The sequence below is a fragment of the Parasteatoda tepidariorum genome, chromosome 3 (genome assembly GCF_982258835.1).
Source record: "Parasteatoda tepidariorum strain Cologne lab strain chromosome 3, Ptep-v5.0, whole genome shotgun sequence".
Lineage (NCBI taxonomy): Eukaryota > Metazoa > Arthropoda > Arachnida > Araneae > Theridiidae > Parasteatoda > Parasteatoda tepidariorum.
Window position 1 is genome coordinate 17,896,824 of NC_141757.1, and position 22,813 is coordinate 17,919,636.

The following is a 22,813-nucleotide window of genomic DNA, read 5'->3' on the forward strand; positions in this document are numbered from 1 at the left end:
TTTATAGCATTAAAAGGAGGGAGAGCAAATGTCCCACTCGATCTACACATACAGAGATGCTAACTTGCAACTTAATGGGGAACTTCTTTCTAGTGGTAGCAAAATTTATGTTTTGATGTTTTATTCTTGGTTTATGTAAATCTGATTTAAAATTATATTTTCCGCCACTACGTATGTATAATTCGAAATTTTCCATGAAATACAATTTTACTCCAGTTACCTTGTGGTAAGAATTTCAAATTTTACCAATATCATCTAAAATTTTGCAAGGTTTAGTTTTTAACTCTCTACCACTTAATAAAATGTTTCGGAGAAATCTTACATCCCTGCATATCGACATCATTTCTAGAAAATATAACAAACGCATATAACGGTATTAATAATTTAAGTATAATGCATTAATTTAAATATTTAGGAAATGATTACTTACAATCAAAGAAAATCCTTGAATCCATTAATCGTTGTTTTCTTAAATCTATGAACCAACTATAAAAGTCCAGAAGCTGCATCAAAATAGATTATAAAAATCTAAAGACTTTAAATATTTGATTTTCTTGGCTTAAATCTTGAAACATTAACTAAAACGAGCAGAATTTTTTGTATGAGCACCTAACTACTTATAACGCCTGCCCTTTATTTTTCAAAATAGTGGAAAGTATTCATTATTAAATCGTTCCATTGGTTTAAATTATTTGTAGAGCGAGTCATCAGAGGAACCTCCTATTTTTAGTATTTCACACTTTAGTGGCGGTGATTCCCACCATGGGTGGTAAAAATCTCCTGTTGAGGAAGAATTTACGCTAATTTATAGAAGGGGCTCTACTTGAAATCTATTCAGCAAATTCCGAAAACGTTTTTCAAAGAGATTTTAACCCCTGATAAAATTTAAGATTTACAAGCATTTCACTACAGAATAATTAGTCTAAGCAAGACTGGGACACCCCATGGTTTTCACATCTCTCTGTCCTCTGGTCATCACCATCTGGCCATCTGGTTTTTCTGCCTGAAGGGGTTCCATTCATTTCCTCCCCCGAAAATCGTTCTTTTAACTGGAGGTCTCACTTTCCTTAAGATAAGGGGAGAAAAATTCCTTTACGTTTGTCACCAACTTTTGAACTTCCAAAGTTTCTTTCGTTCGCCTTTCATTTTTTTAGTCTGTTGTACTACTAATTTTTTCATATAGATAAATATTTTAAATTTAAAGATTCAGCTTATATTATTATAATTTATATTTAACGTATAGCATTTTCAATTATACATAAATAATATCAAATAATCTAAGTAGAAAAGCATTTTTTCCAAATAAATTATTTTAAATTTAATTGACTGTCTAAGTAAACTATTTTAGATAAACGAAATCAATAAATATTATTTTTAGGATTTGTTTTCTGTTTTTATCATCTTATTATAAAAAAGGACACGATTTTAAACAAATGACTTATATGACTTGAAAGGCATTGACTTATATCTGTATATTTGCTACTCAAGAGCTATAACATCATACATAGTACTACAATACACATTCAATACAATTCTACAATATACATTCTTAATGCTAGTACATATTCCATACTTTTGTAATCTAAATTATGTTATTAAGTTAATTATTTTACTTTTATATGTAACCATGATTTTTTGTGGCTATTTTAGTGTTTTTTTTTTTTTTCCCTTGTGCAATATTATAGTTTGACTCTGAGTTACAGTTTCAATAAAGTCTTATAAATAATGTCTTGCTTGTTTATAATATTGGGAACTTCAATATTTATAACTCTTACTCGTGAATAACCCTTCTGAATGAACATTATTAAACTGTTTATTTTATCATCGTTTATACCTGGAAAAAAAAATATTTTTTTTTTTCGTTTTCCTCAAAAAATTTCACGTTAAGTTTGTGCTTTATTTTTCGTTTTTAGTAGAAAAAATGAAATTAATAATGCACTAAAAAAATAAAATAAATAAAATTCCCTGTAATTTTCAATAATAAATAATGAGCTTACATTTTGTCTTTTCATTTTATCAGCGATAACTTAAATTCTTTCTATTACAGCTTTGACGTATCGTGAAGCAATAAGAAGTTACATTTTAGAAAAATATAAGTTTAAATTCCTTTTAATTTAAATATGGGAGCCGCGATGGCTCAGGGGATAGAGCGTTCGCCTTGCAATGAGGCGAACCGAGTTCGAATCCCAGTTGATACGAATTCCGCACCCGGCTTGCACCGACCACAGTGCTGACGTGAAATATCATGGAAATATCCTCAGTTGTAGACGGATCATGGGTTACAGTTCCCTTCCCGTCAGGCTAACCGTGGGAGATTCTCGTGGTCTTCCTCTCCATGTAACGCAAATGCGGGTTAGCTCCACGAAGGCAAATTTCTCCTATTTCTCGATATAGGAGTTCCCTTGTCTTCTGGATTGGGTTCAAAATTACAAGGCTACGGAATTAGGGCGGCTGTTCAACGACGGTTATAAAATTAAATATGGGGCTAAAAGTCTTTTTGTCAAAGGATTTTGATCGACATTAAATGTTAAATATTTAGGAAATTCTCTGAAATTAAAAATATTTTTATTGGAAAGTATCAAAAAGTTAGTAAAGAGAGTTATAATTATAATTATTAAAAACTCTGCATTATTCTTTAAATTACGATATTATAATTAAAATTTGGTTTTTGCCGAAATCATCGTAAATGTAATAGTAGAAAAGAAAAAGCTACTTTTAATTACTGATTTATTTTAGTATTTATCTTGAATGTATTCATGAATATAAAGTTTTTTTTATTTATTTCGAATCCTCTGTTGCTCAACTTGAAAGTATAATGAAAGAAAAAGTGTCTAGTGAATGAATGCAGAAACATGTATGAATTGTTATTACACAGACGTCAAGTTGTTTAAAAAGAGGGGGTATGTGGAATGTTTTTTTTTTTTCTTATTTCCCCCATTTTTTTTAAATGTTGAATCCAATATAACAACTTAGATTTCCCGCGCTTTTCGAGTTATGTAAAAGCGCTGGAAACCTTGGCCCTCCTATTATCCCTAACTGAGGTGGTCTATGAGTTTTCAAACGAAGTTATTAAAAAAATGAAAAACAGTGGGAGGTTAAAATTGTTTAACGCTCGTCACCTACTTTGTTTTTATTATTAGCGGTTCCCTTTCATATTTCACTCCCCCAGTTATAAAAAGAGTTCCTCGAAAGACCTCGATGTCTTCTTTTCGAGCCCTCGAGGAAAGGTTAAATGTTGGATGCTTTTTTTAATTCTGCCATAACTTAAAAAAAAAATTAGTAAAATTTTTAATTAAAAAAATAATCGTTGATGTTGATTGATTTTGCGCCTTTTTGAAATAATGCGCCCATGGCATTCGCCATACTTGCCATACCCTAGATACGCCACTGTCCCTGGCCAAATTATTAGACGCACTATAAAATTCTATGAAAAATCTTAATTACTCAGGTGATACTACACAGCTTTATTGCATTTACGCTACTGAAACCGGTTTGTACTTGTTTACGTTTGTGTATCAATTGGTTAAATTAGGCGATATATAATATAAATTCCACAAAATGTAATAAAAATACAGATTATTTATTGTATCAGGTACTATATTATTATATTATAATAATTAGGTCAAATTAATAGACGCACTGTAGTTTTTTAATAATGACATGATTTGCACGAGTTTACATACTATACTTTTATAATTAAACATACGCGTTAATTTCTTAATATAATGTATTTAATTATAAAAGTATTAATATGCATGTTAATGCTTTTATAATTGAACATACAAATGAATTTTCATTCAGGAGATTTTTCATTCACCTCCTATTTGTATTTATTTTTAACGTATTTCATTTCAATGTTAACCAACTGATACACTAACGTAAAGAAGTGGAAACCGGTTTCAGCTACGTAAAAAAAATAAAGCTGTATAGTATTACCTGATAATTATAATTTTGCATAGAATCTTAAAGTGCGTCTAATAATTTGGCCAGGGACTGTATCTCAAAAATGATTTAGTTTTTGTATGTGAAGTTTTTTAGTTTGTTTTTAAACATTACGACACATTATAGGTCTAAAATATTTTTGTGCCCAAGGCCCCTGCATGCTATGAAGATGATACTGCCAGTAAAACATAAATTTAATTGATTTTGTTACTTAATCACCCAATGAATTGTTTTGTTATTAAATTTCCTTTCTAAATATTTTCCTTAAACACTGTCTGCTTTTTTAAAACTATTTAATAAAATATTAGTACTTAAGAAAAATAATACATATAATTTATTAATGCCATACATTTTAAGTTCTGTTTTCGAATTAGACAGCATTCTTATGTCATATTAGCACTTTAATCTTACTGTGTGATTTTTTTTTTTATAATACTATTAGGTGCAAGAAATGATTAGAGGCCAGCAAAATTGTATCGTTACGGAATGTTGATACTGACAGACTGACTACACAACAGATGTAGATTGTGTTCAAGACATTCTAAAATTAAAGATTATGTATCAAAAATAATGCAGACTTGTTCTTAGTGCAGTTCCAATGAACCAATATTGCATCTTTTTAATTTTATGTTATTTTATTTCATAAACTTGCTCAAATATTTATTTATTTTATAAAATATACAATTTTATTTGTGTAATTTTTATTTTATTGAAAAGTATATTCTTAAAATATAACCAGAAAGAATATTTTTAGATAAGTTTAATAAAGATAAAACAAATTCTGCAACAAGTGTCTTGTTAATTTTTTTAAAACTCTAAGTATATATATAATTGAAAATTTTTATTTATATATAGCACATTTCTTATACATATACACACATGGAAAAATTAACAAAGCGAAAAAGTTTTTTTTTTCAAGGGGGAATAAATTTTACTCAATTTTTTAAAGTTTTAATGAATTTTTATTTTTTAATATAAATTACATTTGTTAAATAAATATTTACTACTTTAAAATAAATTATAATCCTGCTAAATTTGGGAACTGAAAAAAATTTAAAAGTAAAATCGAATCCGATTATAATTAACGGAGAAAATATGAGTGCACTGGGTGAAAATCAAATGATCTGCGCCCGTTCTTCAATCGCTCTTGATGGTGGCTTTCCTGCATTACACCTTCAGCGCCCAAGTTGGGGGAAAGATCGTTACGACTTAACATTGATAGTATAGGAAGTTTCCCTTCTTTACGCGAAGCGTATAAGTTCTTTGGTTGTAGTTCATTTATGTCGCACTAGAGCTGCACAATTTGCTACTGGCGATGGTCTGGGAAACATCCCTGAGGATGATCCGAAGACATGTCATAACAATTTTTGATCCTCTGTAGAGGGGGTGGCACTCCCGCTTCGGTAGCCCGATGACCTGCACGCGAAGTCGAGCACTTTACAATAGAACAGCTTAAAGATGATCAATACCGCGCACCCTCAGTCCCTAAGCAGACTGATCCAAATGGTCACACGCCCGCACGCTGACCGCAGTCAGTGATGCTTGACTACTGTGATCTGCTGGGAACCGTGTTTTAACGCTGGGGGACTAAAGCTTTTATAACAATGTATCATTGTTTTGCATTTTTAAAATTAAAGTTCTTTTTAATTCAAAACTAAAATTTTTTCTTTTACACTACTCATAAAGGGCCCTTGAGTAAAATCAGGCCCAGGGTCCCTAAAAACATACAAAAGGTTCTGCGTCACATTACTTGCTAATAGCCTGGACTCGCTAAACTGCTGGAGTAAAATGTCAATGTCCCAATCTTGTGAAAGGTCCGTGAGTGATGCACTTATGTGTAAAAAATTGGTGTAAAAATCATGTGTAAAAAATGATTGATGCATTCATCAGCATCAGCGACAAAATTTTTCTAGTTTGAATCTAGCATTGGGACCTTTCGGCCCTGGAAGTTGTTGATAAAAAATATTTTACTTAAAAAATGCGTGTGGCAACACAATTTGATCTTTTAAGTTTGATTATTTTCAGACTGACGTCATTGACTGTACTTCACGTGCATCTATTTATGTATATTTGTAAACTTTGTTAAATTTATGCTAAAAGAGTTTATTATTTTCATAATAAAAACTCATTAATCATCCATAATAGTTATGAATAATTACGAAACAAGGAGATAGCAACATAGTTTCTGGGTTCAATGGATAATGCAGATCGTTGGTATTTTACTAAGGATCAGTTGGCGAATACGCCAAGTCGTAAATGTGGTATATCTGAAACCAGAGAATTATCATTCCGACAACAAGCAGCAAATTTTATCCAGGATATGGGACAACGTCTACAAGTGTATCCTTTTTTTCAATATAAAGTCCAAGATTAACGTTAAAATGATGTAATCGTATTGCTTGTTGTATGATGCTTTGTTGTCGCCACTTTATTGTTTTGTTCGTAAAATAAAGAATTGATTTAACCGCTAATATTCACTGTATAAGCCACTTTAGTCTAAGAAATTTAATGTTTTTCATATAAATATGTGTGAATGTAAGAATCAATACGACTGTATTGTAAATAACATCGTTAGGCTTAGCTACGAAATCCTAGAATCTTTATGGAAGTGACCTTAATAACTTTCCTTTCGCGGGACTGTCGACAAGGTGTCACCGTATTTTCAGTGTTGTTAAATATTCTCTAATAAATTATATAATTGAAAGTAAAATTATTAGAACTTAAAATCGGATTCAGTTGTTTATTGTTTGCTACAGACTAAGAGCTACATTGTTTTTAAGTCCATCACTGTTGCAATCCGTCAGAGATCCTTATTTCTATATGAATTGGAGCTATTTTCTCCCTTATAACATTTTATTCATAAACTGCATAGTGTATTTAACCTTTTAAAAGGCAGCAATTTAATATTTTTTATTTTTAAACTTCATTCTTCTCTCTAGTATTGGACATAATCAATATAGAACAATGGTTAAATAAAGTTTGTTATAATAAAGTTAATTCTAAAGGCATGAAAATTAAATTAGATAAATACTAAAACTTAGGATGTATAAATTATCTTTAAAGTAAGTTCCTAAGAGTGTCATTTACTTGTGGCTAGGGATAAAAAATTTTTCCATGGTGGAAAAATTTGCAGATGAAACCAAGAAGAAAAAAAAAACAGCAACCATAAAGAACTGAGTTTCTTGGGGAGATTTCCGTATCGTGATCTATCTCAAACCTCTTAAATTCTTCCGTGCAGCGACTCTTGAGAAACTAAAAAAAAAAAACATGGAAAGAGACCAACTCGTATCTACCCCGTTCAAATATCTACTTGTTTTTTTTTTTTAAAAAAACATTTGCAAGTTAAAAATCTATTTGGCAACTTAGTGATTAAAGTTGGCGTGACAGATCACGATACGGAAATATTTCCAATTTCTTCCATCTCAAGTGGAAGAAATGTTTGGTAAAATCCTAGAATAACCCACCTCTTGGCCTTTTTTTTAAAATCTCGCCTAGTTGGCGATTATTACAGGGATCAACATTGCTGTTTGATAATTAAAATAATAAATTTAAATTATTACTAATTTATTAAAATAATTTTTGATGGAATAAAAAGCAACTTATCTTTATTCTACATCTCCATTCAAAACCACATACTGTATCCTTTTGCTCAATCAAACACATTTGTTCTCCACATTTAGGGCATTCATATGTTTTCGAAATTATATTTTAATTCTTACACCATGCAATCATCTCTCTCTTACCTTTTGCATTCAATAAAGTTGAAAATCCACTCGTTTATTCGTTTGTTATTTTAAAATGGTACCACACAAATAAATTGAATAATAACGGTAATAAATAAAATTATGGTTAATAAAAAAGAAATAATAGCGATGATTCTAACAGCAAAGGATCAGAAGCATAAATGGTAAAAAAATAAACACTTTTACCAACTTTTGCGTTACTTTTGCAACATATGAAATAACCAATCAGGTTTAAGAATTTTAGTGATGTAATCAGGCGTTTAAAATAATCTCCCCGAAATATCTTCCAGAAACTAGTGATGTAACGAATAGTGATGGGGCCGAATACCGAATATTTGGCCAAATTTTAGGCCGAATACTTACTTTTTAAAAATTTTTCTTTCGATTGTAATTTTCAAATTTTAAATTAAAAATTAAATAAATATTAACAAAATTGCTTTTTTAATCTTAGTACATTTAAAAAATTTGATTTATTTTTTGTAATAATTTAAATATCTTGATGCCAATAACAAGGCAATAAGGATTTTATGAATCTAAATAATTAATAATAGCATATTTTAGTTATAGTTATCCTTGTAATTTATATGCTATTTTATATAAAATAAGAACTCATTACGTACTACTGTTAAATTCATTCTTAACTTTCTTTTTTGTCAGAAAAATTATTGAAACTCAGAAAATTAAGAACTTTTTAAAAAGTTTAACTTTTGAAATTTTAATTCTGTAATTAAATAATTTTCAAATTAAAAATGAAATAAATATTAACAAATTTGCTTTTTTAAACTTTCTATATTTTAAAAAAAATTTAACAACTTGATGTATTTTTTGTAATATTTTAAATATCTTGATGCCAAATAAGGCTTTCACAAATCTACATAGCTGCCAACTCTACTGGTTTTTCCAGTAGACTACTGGATTTTGATAGTTTCTCCTGGTCTACTGGTTTATTTAAAATTCTCCTGGTTTTTGTACATTTTAGAAAATTCCCTAAAATTGAGTAAGTTTCTTAAAATAGAATAGAATTTCTTGAAATAGAATTTTTGTACCGACTATTGCTTTGCTTGCTTGAATTATTAAATAAATGTAACTAATACATAATGAAGTGAACCTCATTTATAGAAATCAATTCAAACCTTTTTTTTTTTTTATAAAATGTTCCGTTTATTTTTATTCAGAGCTCTCTTTTTAAATTAATTAAAAAATTCTTTTAACTATGTTTGATGAATTAAATGCCTATTAATATTCAAAATTATGAGTAAACATAATACATAAAATTTTAAGTATGTTTAATGTCTATCATTAACTGGAAAATATTACAGTTTTTCTATTTTGATGACTATCAAAGTATAAAATTCCCTATGCGTAAAATATTTAGTACATGATGCAACAATTATCATGAAATTTATATTATTTTGTAAAATCTACTAGATTTTTTCCTATCCATGTCGGCAGCTATGAATCTAAATAATTAATAATAGCAGCATAATTAATAATAGCATATACTTCATTATTTGGCCGAATAACTTCAGTATTCGGCTAGGCCAAATATTCGGCAAAAGGGCCGAATAGTGGCCGAATATTCGTTACGTCTCTACCAGAAACCTAGTTTGTCTTGATTTCAAAAACTTGCTTGGCCAGATTCAGAAAAATTGCCACTGGGTGGGCCATTCTAGAATCCACCCAAATCCTTTAAAAAAGAAATATAATTAAACTGTGTATTTGAATAATAAAACATAATCTAATAAAACTTAATCTAATAATTACAAGAAGAACTTTTGAGCCAACATAATCAAATATAATTAACCCTTTTGTAATGGCATATTGCTTTAATGAAACCAGGCCACTGAATAGTTCATTGCTCCATGGATTGTGCACATTGCATGTCGACGTAGTGTTAATTTTTTGTAGAATAATAAAATTGTGTGGAACTCCTAAAGCAATCACTAATATTTGCTGATATTATGATAGACAGCAGTTGCATGTAAAAAAAAAAAAAAAAACTTAGAAGAGAACAAAATTAACATTTATAATTCATAGCTAAGAGTAATATGTATAGTTTAGGCAAACTACTATTATGTGTTTTATTTATTGCAATTTTTTTCAAGAAAAAAAAAATTTGCAAGTAAACAAACACTTAGATTACCTAAAAACACCTAGACATTTATTTGTATCAGATAAGAGTTTCACTTTTAAAAAATTTTGCTAGCAGTAAAAGTGCTTAGTGCTTAGACTGTAGAAAGTCAAAACTTTTAGTTTTTTTATTATTAAATATTTATTTACTGTTCTGTAATTAACATTTTATAAATAACTTTTTAAAATGTCTAAGCAAATAAAGTTATTCTTTTATATTTGCATGCTTTGAAATATTTTATCAGGATCCTTAACTATTATTAGGAACCAATTGTGCATCAATACTGCCATTGTTTATATGCATAGATTTTATGTATTTCACTCTTTCACTGAGATCCATAGGAATGTAAGTTTTAATTTTAATATTTTGAAAATTCTAATCATTACAATTTTTCTTAAAAGTTGTTAACTGGTGACACAAACTCTTAGTGCAAACTTTAAGAAGATTTTTTTCAATTATCAAAAATGCCTTAAAACTTTATATTTTTCCTTACTAATTTCATCATTCATTTGTGAGACTGGATCGTCGTTTTTACTCTTGTTTAATCAATGATTTTTTATGCCTGCCACGGTTGCAACTTTACCTGGAAAACCAGGAAATATAAGGGAATTTTGAAATTGTTAAAATATCTGGGAAAACTCAGAGTATTTACCATTTTTGAGCCAAAATTTGTAAAAGTCAGCAGACATTTCCTGTAGAACACATTTCACACACAAGAGTCTTGTTTTCATTTATTTGGCAAGGAGCCAAATTTCACAAAACCATAGTAAGCCGGGGTTTTGTGACTTAAAAAACTTATAATTTGAAAGGGGTTATTGGTTCTTACAATCCATAACAGATAAAAAGGGGCACTTGAGATTATCTATTCTTATTTTTAATTAAGAAATTTATTCAGATAAATAATGTTTTATAATCTCTTATAAATTATTGTTTTTTATTGTTAATTTCCTTAATCCTCTATCACAAATGCTTGATAAAAGACTTTATTAAAGTTGTTATTAATAACTCACAAGAAGCATACGGATTGCTGTTCCACATGGAAATTATAAAGCAATATTTTAATATCTTGGGTTCGATCCTGGTTTTATTTTGAGGGTCCATTTTTGTGATTGATGAAATTTATTTTCTTGAAAATTTCTTGATAAAGAACATTTAGTTTTTTTTTATTCATTTTTTTTCTGCCTACGTGGTTTACGATAATTTTTTTTTTTTTTTGACGTCTTCCCTTTGTCTTTCCAAATTAATCTTTATTTATATATTACGTTGTTACAGTAGTGTTTTCATCATAGAAAAAAATGGGTGAAAATTTCTCACCCTTTCTCTAAAGCAGGGTGAGATTTCAAAAAAGTTAAGTAAGATTTCTAAAAACTAAAAAAACACAAAAACTCTTGAAAAAAAAAATGATTTCTTTAATTATAATAAATTTTTAACGTCTTCTATTATTTAAAGCATTGAATATTTTTGGTGCATCATCATAGAAGATTTTGCCTTTACAAGGTATGGTTCAATCATAATTTTTTGACGTTTTATGATTATCTTTTGATCTGCATTTATTTATATTTTTTGGATTTCTTCAACATGTCTTTTCTACTTTTTGATTTTATTACACTGTTTGAATTTCGATTTTAATTTATGTTTTGATTTTAATTATGTTCAATTTGTGAAGATTTTGTCATAATTTCACGTCCTTTAATGATAATTTTTTCTGCTGCTATTATTTTTTTCACCCATTTCATGTCTTTTTTCAAATTCTGATATTTTTAATCAGGGTTCCCGCGGCCTTGAAAAGTACTTGAATTTCATTTTGATTTTCAAGGGCCCCTAGAAGTACTTGAAAATGATAATAAATCCTTGAAAAATGCAAAATTACCTTGAAAGGTATCGAAAACTCAGGAAAACAGACCTATTTCTAGCATTTCTGTGTTTAACTTATGACGCGCGTAAGTGTGAAAGAACGACTTTCCCTCCTTTCAGATGATGACACGTACTGTTTGATTTTAGGATTTTATGTATGTTCGGCTGATTTTAGGAATTTTAAATATTGGGAACTGCTCCAGATTTTGACAAAATCTCTATTCTTATTCAGGCGATTTTAATATCGATCTTCGTATTAAACTGATTTAAAAGTTATGTGTTTCGATTCGTTTTTGGGTGATTCAAAAATTGTACTCGCAATTCCCATTAAAGCAATTTGAAAATCAATATCGCGATTTTTGTTTAAGCGTTTTTAAACCCCAATGTCGTGATTAGTTTTTCTGCAATTTTAAAATCTAATGTCGCTATTCGTATTCACGCATTTTGCAATATCAAACATCGATTTTCGTATTTATAAGCGATTTGAAAACTACTCGTTGCGATTCGTATTCATGTGACCATGTCGAGTGCGTATGATCGATGCTACTGAAAAAAAATTTCTTCAAGTGTGAGTGGTTAATTAAAACAGTTAAAGTGACCAAAATTGTTAGTAAGAATCTATCAGAAGATATTGAGGTGAAAGTTGGCAACTGTTTCATTTTAAAATGGTTGACCGGTAATTAATTAAAATGATAATTGCGCTGCAACATCCAATAATTGATTAATTTTCTATAATAGAAAAGTGGTCAAAATTTCAAAATTATATTTAAGAATAAGTTAAATTTCACTGTCTAAATGCTTCAGACACTTTAAATATTAAATAAAAAAATCTCCCGACAGAGATGTTTTTAAATATCTAATTGATATCACAGTATTGTATAGAACATCCCCCTCACCCGTCCTCTGCCCGAATCTTTGTTTATTCAGAGGTTGTATACCTAGTTTAAAATAGGCCTTATGCAAAATTCAAATGCAATGTTTTTATGCATCATGAATTATATTCTTGACTTGATGCCAATCACCCTTGCTTTCTTTATACTTAGATTACTTTCCGAAATCAAGAGAGAGAGCAATGTAAGTCTTATTTTTCAGTACTACTATTATCGTCAGACATCTATCGTCAACTAACGATTATAGTCAAAACATTTTAGTTTAAAATGTTAAATTTTAGTTTATCTTTTACTGAAATTTTAAGTCCTTGAGAATTTTATAATATGTCTTAAAAAGTCCTTGAAAAGTACTTGAATTTTATTTTTAAAGTAGAGCATGAACCCTGTTTAATCCAATGTTTTTACAATGTGAGAATTATGATTTAGAATTATCACGTTTGACATGTTCGATTCGTTACAACTTTATGTGATCATTTTTAGAAAGTGAAATTTCAGAAAGGGGCTGTTTTCACCAATTTGAATGTAGTGAAGAGACTTTTAACAAAGTAAAATTTCGTGAACATGCCGTTTTTTTAAAATAATTTTAATATTGTGAAGGAAGCCATTTTTTAGAATTTGAATGTTGCAGAAAGCGAGAAAAATGGCCCCAATTTTTAGCCTGACTGACCTCTGATATTTGTTCCTAAATTTTCTTTATTTTTTATTATAAATAGACAGATATATTTTGCATTTTTTTTAATCCTATATTTTTATTTTAGGTTATTTCATTTTACATTTAAAGACATTAAAAGATAGTTACATAATTTCTCTTCATTTTTCCCCCTATATATTTTTGCCCTCCTTTCTTCACTCTCAATTATGTTTGTATCTCTTATTTATGTATCTCTTTTTTATTTTTCTATATCTTATTTATTTTTTATTTAAAATAGAGAGAAAATTTTTTTTTTTTTTAACATTTATTTAAAATAGGGAGAATTTTTTTTTTAACGTACTGTTCTAGCCTGATTTACTCTTTAATATATTTCCTGTGGGCGAAATTTGAAAATGATAAAGCTTTCTTTTTGTATCATTGATCTTCTTACTTTCGATTAGGTTTAATTGCTTTTAACTTTAATTTTATGTTTTAATAAAATTTTAGGAATACTTTACTCTTGTATTGTATAGTTTAGTTTTGTAAAGACAAATTTTTAATGTTTTTCTTTCTCTAATGTTCATGTTTTGATTTTTTCTTTATAATGAAAGGTCAGACCTTTTTTTATTTGCTTTAAAAAAAAAAAAAAAAAATAGAATAGGAAGAAAAAAATTTATCACTAGAAGGCATTCCAATCATATTTTGTTATATATGATAGGCAGTTGTCATGTTTGACGTATTTTATTTTTACAAATATTATTTTATTTAATTGAGTAAATAAGATTTTAATTGCTATTGAATTCAGACTGCTGATATATTTTAGTTTCTTTTATGAGATGATTAATATTGAAAAGATTTTTTATGAACTTGTTTCTGTGCATACTGCGACATTAGACTGAAATATTTAAGAGTATGTCTGGAAAAGTGAGGGAATTTTATTCTTCTATTTCAGTACCATTATGCAGCATAGTTTCTGTATAAGAAAGAAATAATCGTAATTTTTAAAAAAAAAAAAGTTATCGTCAATAAATGTTTCGACACAGCTCAAAAGAGTGTGTTTGTAAAAATTTTCACAATTTAAAATACATGTTTAAGACAATGAACACATCTGAAAATGCATGTTTAAGAAAATCGAAAAGAATGCATGTTGTAAATCAAAATCTAAGTAACAGAAGAATGCATTATTTCAATATTCAACCCAAATTGAACAATTGAATAGAAAATTTAATTCTTACTTTTTTGTTTATTTATATTGGTACAAAGTCCTAGATTTTTGGATTAGGGTGGCCAGGTATATTACAACTGTAAATTTTTAACAATGTCTTCGGATTCAAAACTCTGTGTGATAAAGTGATCTAGAAATCTGAATACGATCAACATAAATTTACTGCCTCTATTATAAATTTATAGGACCAGTCGCAACTTTGTAAAAACAACTCTTTACTTAAAGTCTTTAAGTAAAGTCTTTTGCATGATCTACGCAAGTGGATGATTTCTCACGAGAAATTTATTTCGGTTCATTAGTTAATAAAAAAAGCACTATTCATAAAAGAAGTTTGAAAAACTGAAACTGCTGTTTTGTCTATTTTTCTTAAACATTCATTTTAAGCTTAGCTGTGTCTATTTCTGTCAACTCAGATTTTGTGCTGTGTCCAAAATAAAAATCTTACCAAAATAATTTTTTAGTTTCTTACTTGATTTTTTGTCAGTTTTTTTTTCTTTTGAATTATAATATGATATAATTATCAATATAATTGAAAATATCTTGTAGTAAGGAAAATACCTTCTTACATTTGAGCATTTTCTGTTAATCTTTTAGCATTTTGCTAAAAATGCTACTAAACCATGGGTTTATTATAGCTTTCCAACTTATGAGTCTCACTTAAATTTGTGTTCTGAAGTTGGAGGTTTGTTGTTAAAATTCTCTCTAATTGAAAAGAAGTAGCCAAACAAAACAGTGCAAGTTTCTATTATCAGTCCTATTACTTATAAATTTAAGACTAGTAATCATTTGTTTCTCATTTCAACTACTCATAATGTAAGTATTATGAAACCCAACACAAAGTAACACTTTTATAAGTTGTTATTTATACTTTTTTGAGAAAGGAAGGCAAAATAATTCATGTTCCAAATTTTGTTTTTACTTAATTGTTACTTTTATTATTCAAAGTTGAAAATTTTCTTTTTTAAAAAATAATGTAAATCTTTTAATATTTTCATTGACTGGACTAATTTTTTTCATTTTTGCCTTTGCAGAAATTGTCCCTGTCTGCACTTTTTCTTGCAGCTAAAGTAGAAGAACAACCTAGGAAACTTGAACATCTAATTAAAGTTGCTCATCATTGTTTACATAAAGATCAGTCACTTGATGTTCGTTCTGATGTAAGTTTATTTGTCACCCTTTTTTACTAATTTCTAAAATTTGGGGTGCAATGAAAGATGAAGTATTCTTTTTATACATAATTTGGCACTGTCTATGTTAAATATTTTTTTATTTTTTTTTTGGATACTGTTTTTATAAACTTAACTGCAACATGCAGTCTTAATTAAGGCCATTAATATTCTATGATGGTTCTATAAATTTGATTAAAATTCCTGTGATTTTCTTAAAAACATTTATAATGGTGGTCCAATTTTGGCAATTCTATAAACCATTAAATTATAATAATTTCTCTCATAAATTTAGTGGATCTTAATCTATCTCTGTGAAATTTGAAAAATACTAAGTTTAAAGCAAGTTGCTTTATTTTGGATGAGTATACCTTAGGTATAGTTTTTTTTTTGTTTTGTGATCTCAATATAAAGTGTTGAATCAAACATTTCTGTTCTGCAAAGGGTAAAGCCATCAGTATTTTTTTCTTCCAAATAAAGATAAGATATACTTTGTTCTATGCATGAGTGAAGGAAAACAACTTGAATAAAACACAAAATTTGATGTACTATACTGTCCATGTCATTTTAATTATTTCCATATTTTTTACAATCACACATTTAGACATGCTCAAATTAGATATAACTTATAAAAAAATCCTCTGTATTTGCTGTTAAAATTATATATTACTGGCAAAGCTTTGAAATGCTTCATCTAAAATTTTGAGTTTTAAATTCATTATATAGCAAGGTTACATTATGTGAATTTAAACAAAAAATATTTATGTATTCTTTAAAATAAAAAATTAGGTTTTTTTTTAATGTAATTTTTAAATCTATGGCTAGCTTTGGATTTTAAATTTAAGCAGCCTAGTTCTCAGAGTAAAGATACAAAACAAAGCTAGGAGTTTTCATTCATGAAAAGGTAAATCAGAAGTAAATGGATATAGAATTTATATTTAATTACTAAAGTAGAACTTCTTAAAATTAGTTGACAAAATTGTGCAGTTTTCAAATGGATGTGTACTGGCAAAATAAATATGCGGAATATATAAATATTCCGCATATTTATTTTGTTAAAAACAGTTTATTTAAAAACAGTTTATTAAAAAAAAAATAATAATTAAAAAACCGGAAAAAAAAGATATAATCTTTTCTTCAGCCCACACGATTATATCCGCAAAACAGAGTGCTTTCTGATATTGTATCAATGAAGCCAAGGCAAAATATATTAATACAATAGTGTGAGGAGTATATATATATATATACAGTACGGAACCGATTATCCGGAACGATCGGGACCAACGCTATTCCAGGTAACTGATTTTTCCGGTTTTCTGAATCACTACGAAAAGCCGTTTTTTTATTGTCAAACTCAACTAAAAATAAAAATATTTGGAAATAATCTTAAAAAGAAGAAAAAACGATGAAGTAATACACTAATGATTATTTCCAAAATGATGGTAAAGTAAACTTCTTTCAAAAAAGAAAGAAAAATCCTGAAATCTTATGAGGAAAAAAAAAAATTAAAAAAAAAAAAAAAAAAAAATGGCGGGAAAACTTATTGAATTTCGTTCCGGTTTTTTGGTTTTCCGGTTTTCTGATTTCCGGATAACGGGTTCTGTACTGTATATATATATTTAAAATTAGTTCAATTTTGTTAAAAGTTTTCCATTTCTTGAGCTAAATTTCAAATCATCTTCACTTATAATGAATGAAGAACGCACACTGATCTCAGCTGATGACGTAGGATGGTAGAAACCTCGCTGAGTTCACTTGCTCAAAAGCATACCTGTTGCCACCTATCAAAATATTTAGTTTATCATTTGATTTGCTATGTCGTTTTTACAACTTTTCACTCTCTCCGAATTTCAACTTGGTTTTTTAAAAATTTGGATATTTCTCTGAAAGTTTTGCTTTAAAAAAGAAAAAAAATTAAAGATTAATTGGCGAATTCCACGGTTACTCTTGTTACATGTATCATGGTGTTGCATATGAATTTCCTTTTATTTATGAACTTTTTATTTTAAAATGAAATTTTTTTGCTGTATGATAAAGAAGATAGTATACCTTTAATTTATGCAAGAAAAACTTTTTGAATTTTAATAGCTTTATAAAATGGTGAATTCAAATTACATGTTTTCTTGTTATCTGAAAAGGACATGAGGCATTTACAAATTTTCATTAATGATTATATTACCTAAACTATGTTATAAAATCTTATTTTAAATAATTTGAAGAAAAAGAGGTTAAAGGGATGCAAAGAGGATTTTAGATTAAGTTATTGAATAACAGCCGTAAATAACTTTTAAATATTAACACATTATTTATTACAAGAAAAATACCTGGTTACTCTGTTAGATTCCCTTTACAATGTATGATAAAAAAAATATAAAACACACATTACCAGTGTAAAGTTTATATTGGTGTATTTATTTAATTTCTTTAAAGTAAAAATTGTTTCTAGAATTAACTACTAAAAGAATACTAATTTTTTTTCTTCAATTTTTTTCTTTTTATAAATATTTTGTCTTGATTTTTTTGGCAATTTCCAGTTAAATCTTCTTACATTTCAAAGAACAATTAAATTGAATTTTTTAAATCACAGTAGTACATGTTTTTAATCATTTTTTAAAAAATATTAACTGGGAAAAGAATGCTTACTAATATTATGAAAAATAATACTTAATCGAAGCAAGCATAATTTCTATATGAATTTACATTTGGAAAATAGCATTGAAATTTATAAATTTTGGTATGAAAAAGTTTTTTAAAATTTTTTTTTTAATTATATGTTTACTTACTACTTACTCAGAACTATGAATAATTTCTCTGTCAGTTTTCTTTGTACTTTTAAACAAACAATATATATATATATATATATATAGAATATGTCAATTTAATTTGACACCCATTTTGTTTTGATCCCTGAAATTCAATTGTTAAAAATAAAATAATCACATTATTTTGATTTTTCATGATAAGCAAAAAAAGTTAGCTGTAACTGTCAGCCGTAAGTGGGAAGATTCAGTTGTAACTTAGTTCGCTAAAACGTTTTACGTGCAACATTTAGCTTTTTTTTCAATCATTTGTTCTGAAACTATACAAACATCTCAAGAAGTCGAAACTAACTCTGAAAATGAAACTAGCTCATTTGAAAATTCTATGTAATGAAATTGTATGTTCCATTGTTTGGAGATCATGGTGGACCTCTTTTAGTTCACTTTTGTGGAGACCATAAGCTTATAAAAATTTCATTGTTTTCTGATGAAAGATTCGATTTTTGTTTTTATTATTTTAAATCTCTTAAAGAATGCAATAAATTTGCTTAATTAATTTTACTTCAATTATTAAGTGTCCCTTGATTGTCCCCTTGCACAACCTTTTTGAGTGAAGGGCCACTTGTGCCAGCATGTAGATTAACACAGAACCACATGCATATTTAGTCATGTTGAAATTTCTCTGATAAATTTGACTGATTTTATATTAAGTACAATTAGTATCTTCATTATTCTTTAAAAAACCAATCAGTAGTGCAGGAAATACTTCTGATTGGTTACCTTCAACCATGTTTCTTTTCAGCTAACAAGTGCAGGAAAATTTGTGATCTGGCACAGTTATTTTCTATTATGTTCCTTATTTATTTTTTAATGTAGAAAAATTTTCAACTTTATAAATGTATATTTTTGTGTTCTATTTATGTGGAACTAACTTCTTAAAAATTTACAACTTTGTGAAATTTCAAATTCTAGTATTTTTTTCATATATAAATTGTGTGATATTAATGATTTTATTAAAATTAGTGATAAAAGTACTCTTTACTTCGATGAAAATTTTTTTAGCAGTTGTATTACATAAAATTTAAGTAATTTTCCTTTACTTTTAAAAAGAATAAGTTGAAAATCTGGTAGCAGAATTTTCAACAGGGTCAATTTGCAGCAAAATCTTTATAAATTCATATTTGTCAGCGACTCTAACAGACTTTTATTGAAAAAATTAGATGTAGTCTGACATGTTTGCAATATAATAGGCGCGTATATTGTAAATTGAAATTATAAACATATATATTTTTTTTAAAAAAATTAATTACATTTTTTTATGCTGTTTTAATATAATAAAAACATATAATGGAATAATAAAGGCTTAAAGAATGCAAAAGTACCTACACTGTATATAAACAAATAGCTAGACTTTTAGGAAATATAGATTTTTTATACATAATTTTTCTTGTCTTTTAAATTCTTTATTTTTCAATAATCGAACAAATTAATGAACATTATTTTATAAATGTAAATGACTGATGATTAAAATACGAATATTTCTTTTTTGAGAGTATCGTTACTTTTGTAAATTTACTTCAATTGTACCTTAAAAGAAATTTTCAAATTATCAAGAAAAAAGAGAACAAGACATTGTTTTATTGGAGATGATTCTACACGTAGTGTTAATTCTGAATATTGCCATTAAATGCCTGAAATGCTTAAAATAGAATAGGCATTACCTGTACTAGTTTTTATGAAATAAATATTTAGGTTGCGTAAAAATTAGCTCAAATTTCTACATCTTTTACTGAAAGTGCCAAAGTTTTATAATTATTTCCATATTTATGTTTTTTAAACATGCCGTTAATTGCTTTTTCTCGTTTCGTTACTATAGGTTTAAAATGCGCAGTTTTCTACGTCTGTCTAATTAATTTTCCGGATTTTCGCTGGCTAAATTTCTCTATTATTTATCGTTATCGCAGGATGACCAATCTTAAGTTAATAAGATATTCTGGTGAGACTGTTGATTTTATGTATTACATTTTCTTTTAAAGCTTATAATCAATTTTAACACAAAACTAGTTAAAAGATTTTTTTTAGCTATTTCTAATAATAAAATGCCAAAATTTTTCGTTATTTTTTAAAAATTTATTTGCTATAAAAAAATTCCAGAGATAATTTAATTATATGGAATTGAATTCAAATAACAGTTGTTCTAAATCAATATGCATAAATTCTTTAAATGTTACAAACTTTTAAAAACTAGAAAATTTAATTTGCTAACAATTTTTTAAAATACTAATAAAACATTTTTAATAGATTTTTATTGATTAAAATAATAATGTGAAGGAGAAATTTAAATTATAATTTTGTTATAGTTTTAAAAACATTTTATTCATTTTGGATGCTGCATTTTTTGTTACTCAGGATTCTGATTGAAATTTGACAGAAATTTCGCAGTTTAAAAATTTCTTAAAAAAAATTATATAAGTTCTTCCTGATTTGATATTTGGTAGAGTTCTCCCTAGGAATAAGAAGAAAAAAAATGTCAGGCTGCTGTCTTACAGAAGAAAAGGCACTCTGACTTTTGACAAGGCACTAAAATTTATCAAAATATGTAATATACCTGAAATATAATACCTGAATTTGATCCTCAATTTTTTTTAATTTTCTGTGCATATTTTACTAAGTAATTCTTTCATTATCAATGTAACACAAAGATTTGAAGCTTTTGACAAGTAATTAAAGGCAAGCTAAAAGACAATCTTTGTGTATAAATTTTCTTTAAAAAAAAAAAAGTAAACTAAAAAAAGTTTTTATTCGAAGAACAACTTTAAAGACTTTTTTTTAAATATTTTAAACTGAAAATTATGAAAAATAAAAAATTAAAGGTGCATTTTTAAGTTAAAGGCATTTACTTAAAATTTTTTTTTTTTATTTTTAAAATCACTAAAAAATTCATTAAATCCCCTTCCCTCTAAAAATTTGAATATCTCGGGCTGTATATCACTCGAATTTTAACTAGACAACTTAAGAGTAATCTTACTAAAATAAGGAGTCAAATTAAAGTTAAATAAATTGTCAGTAACTAAATAAATCAGAAGTGAACTTTTCATTAAGACAAGTGGTTAAGAAAAACTTTTCCTGAAAAAAATAAAAGGCAGTACTTTTAAGGAATGGCGGCTTATCTTTACAAAAGGGCAAGGAAGATGTATCTATAGGGATAAAAGGGCAGGCGCCCTTCTGAAAACGCTTAGGGAGAACACTGTAATTGGTATAAAGTAACTTTACTCTCTTAAAGAACTTATAACAATTCTGGCTGTTATATTAAAATATTAAATTGGAATTTTTGAAAACTAGTTCTAGGTATGAATTGTTGCTTAAGTATTCTGAGTGTTTGGAATGTAGCATCCTTTTATGAAATGTTTATGTTCCTATTATTTGTAATAGTTCTGAGCTTGATGGTAGTATGCTTTTGTGTTTTATTATTCTGGTTTAAAAGAACATGCCAATTTCTGCTTGACACAATTAATCATGTGTTGTGCAGATGAAAATAATTTGGTTCTAAACAATATGATGAGTCTTTTATTACCAGACTGAATTGTTTTTATTTTCCTTCTAGGCTTACCAAGAAAAAATGTTTGAAGTCGTAGCTCATGAAAATATTTTACTTCAAACATTAGGTAATGAGTTTTTTTCTATCTTTTATAATTTAACAGTTCTTAAAACAAGAACCAGTGAACAATTCAGTATGGAGGTTTTTACTAGGATGCAGCCTATATAGAAGTTTTGAAGAAGGCTTGGATTAAAGGCTTACTTTTAAAGATTAATAACAAATAGATCATATAATGTTGTTATAATAAAATCTAACGACAAAAATCAAAGTGTTCAAAATCACTCAGGAATTAATGTAATTAGGGACGTAACGAATATTGTATATTCGAATACCGTATATTCTGTGCCCATTCCAGTTTTTTTTACTTCGGACTCTATGAAGCAGGGGCAGATGTTCCAGCTGATTTGTCAGCCAAATTCAGGACCCCCAGTGTTTAGTCCCCAAACAAGCTTGGTTCTTCTTTTATAGATCCACTGAAAGTATAAAAGGCTGAGTCAACCTTGAAGAACATATACGTCTGTACTTTAGAATAGACAAACAACTTAAATAATTTTTAAAAAAAGTATGAAACTTTTCAAATGACTGACTTAACAAGGTTTTGAGATTTTATAGGTTTAAAAATTAATAAATTTTTTATTTTATTTTTACAAATAATACTTCAAGTTTGTGAAATAATGTAATGATTACATCTTCAAGCTATATACTGATCAAATAACTTATTTATTTGTTCAAGGAAAAACTGAAATATTCTTCATTTACATTGTTTTACCTATATGCAGAGAATTATCCTATTAGCATAGAGAACACTTACTAGAGATAGATAAAACTTAACCTAACAGTCAAATAACTGTAGAAGTTCATGACAGTCATAAAA

General features: G+C 27.5%; 1 protein-coding gene across 4 annotated transcripts in view; it reads left to right on the top strand.

Annotated features, from left to right (window-relative positions):
- The first annotated feature begins 5,941 nt into the window (after positions 1-5,941).
- The window catches only part of LOC107445449 (uncharacterized), a 41,292-nt gene continuing 24,420 nt past the window's right edge, over positions 5,942-22,813 (top strand). For 2 of the 4 annotated variants that reach the window (XM_043045676.3, XM_087158896.1), the window contains exons 1-4: positions 5,942-6,282; positions 10,080-10,161; positions 15,448-15,573; positions 21,946-22,006. In XM_043045676.3, the coding sequence (XP_042901610.2) occupies positions 6,137-6,282; positions 10,080-10,161; positions 15,448-15,573; positions 21,946-22,006 (415 nt within the window). In that variant the 5' untranslated portion in view covers positions 5,942-6,136. Of the gene's footprint in view, positions 6,283-10,079; positions 10,162-15,447; positions 15,574-20,224; positions 20,338-21,945; positions 22,007-22,813 lie in introns of those variants that run through there. The other 2 variants (XM_087158897.1, XM_071187650.2) reach the window with 2 other exon arrangements.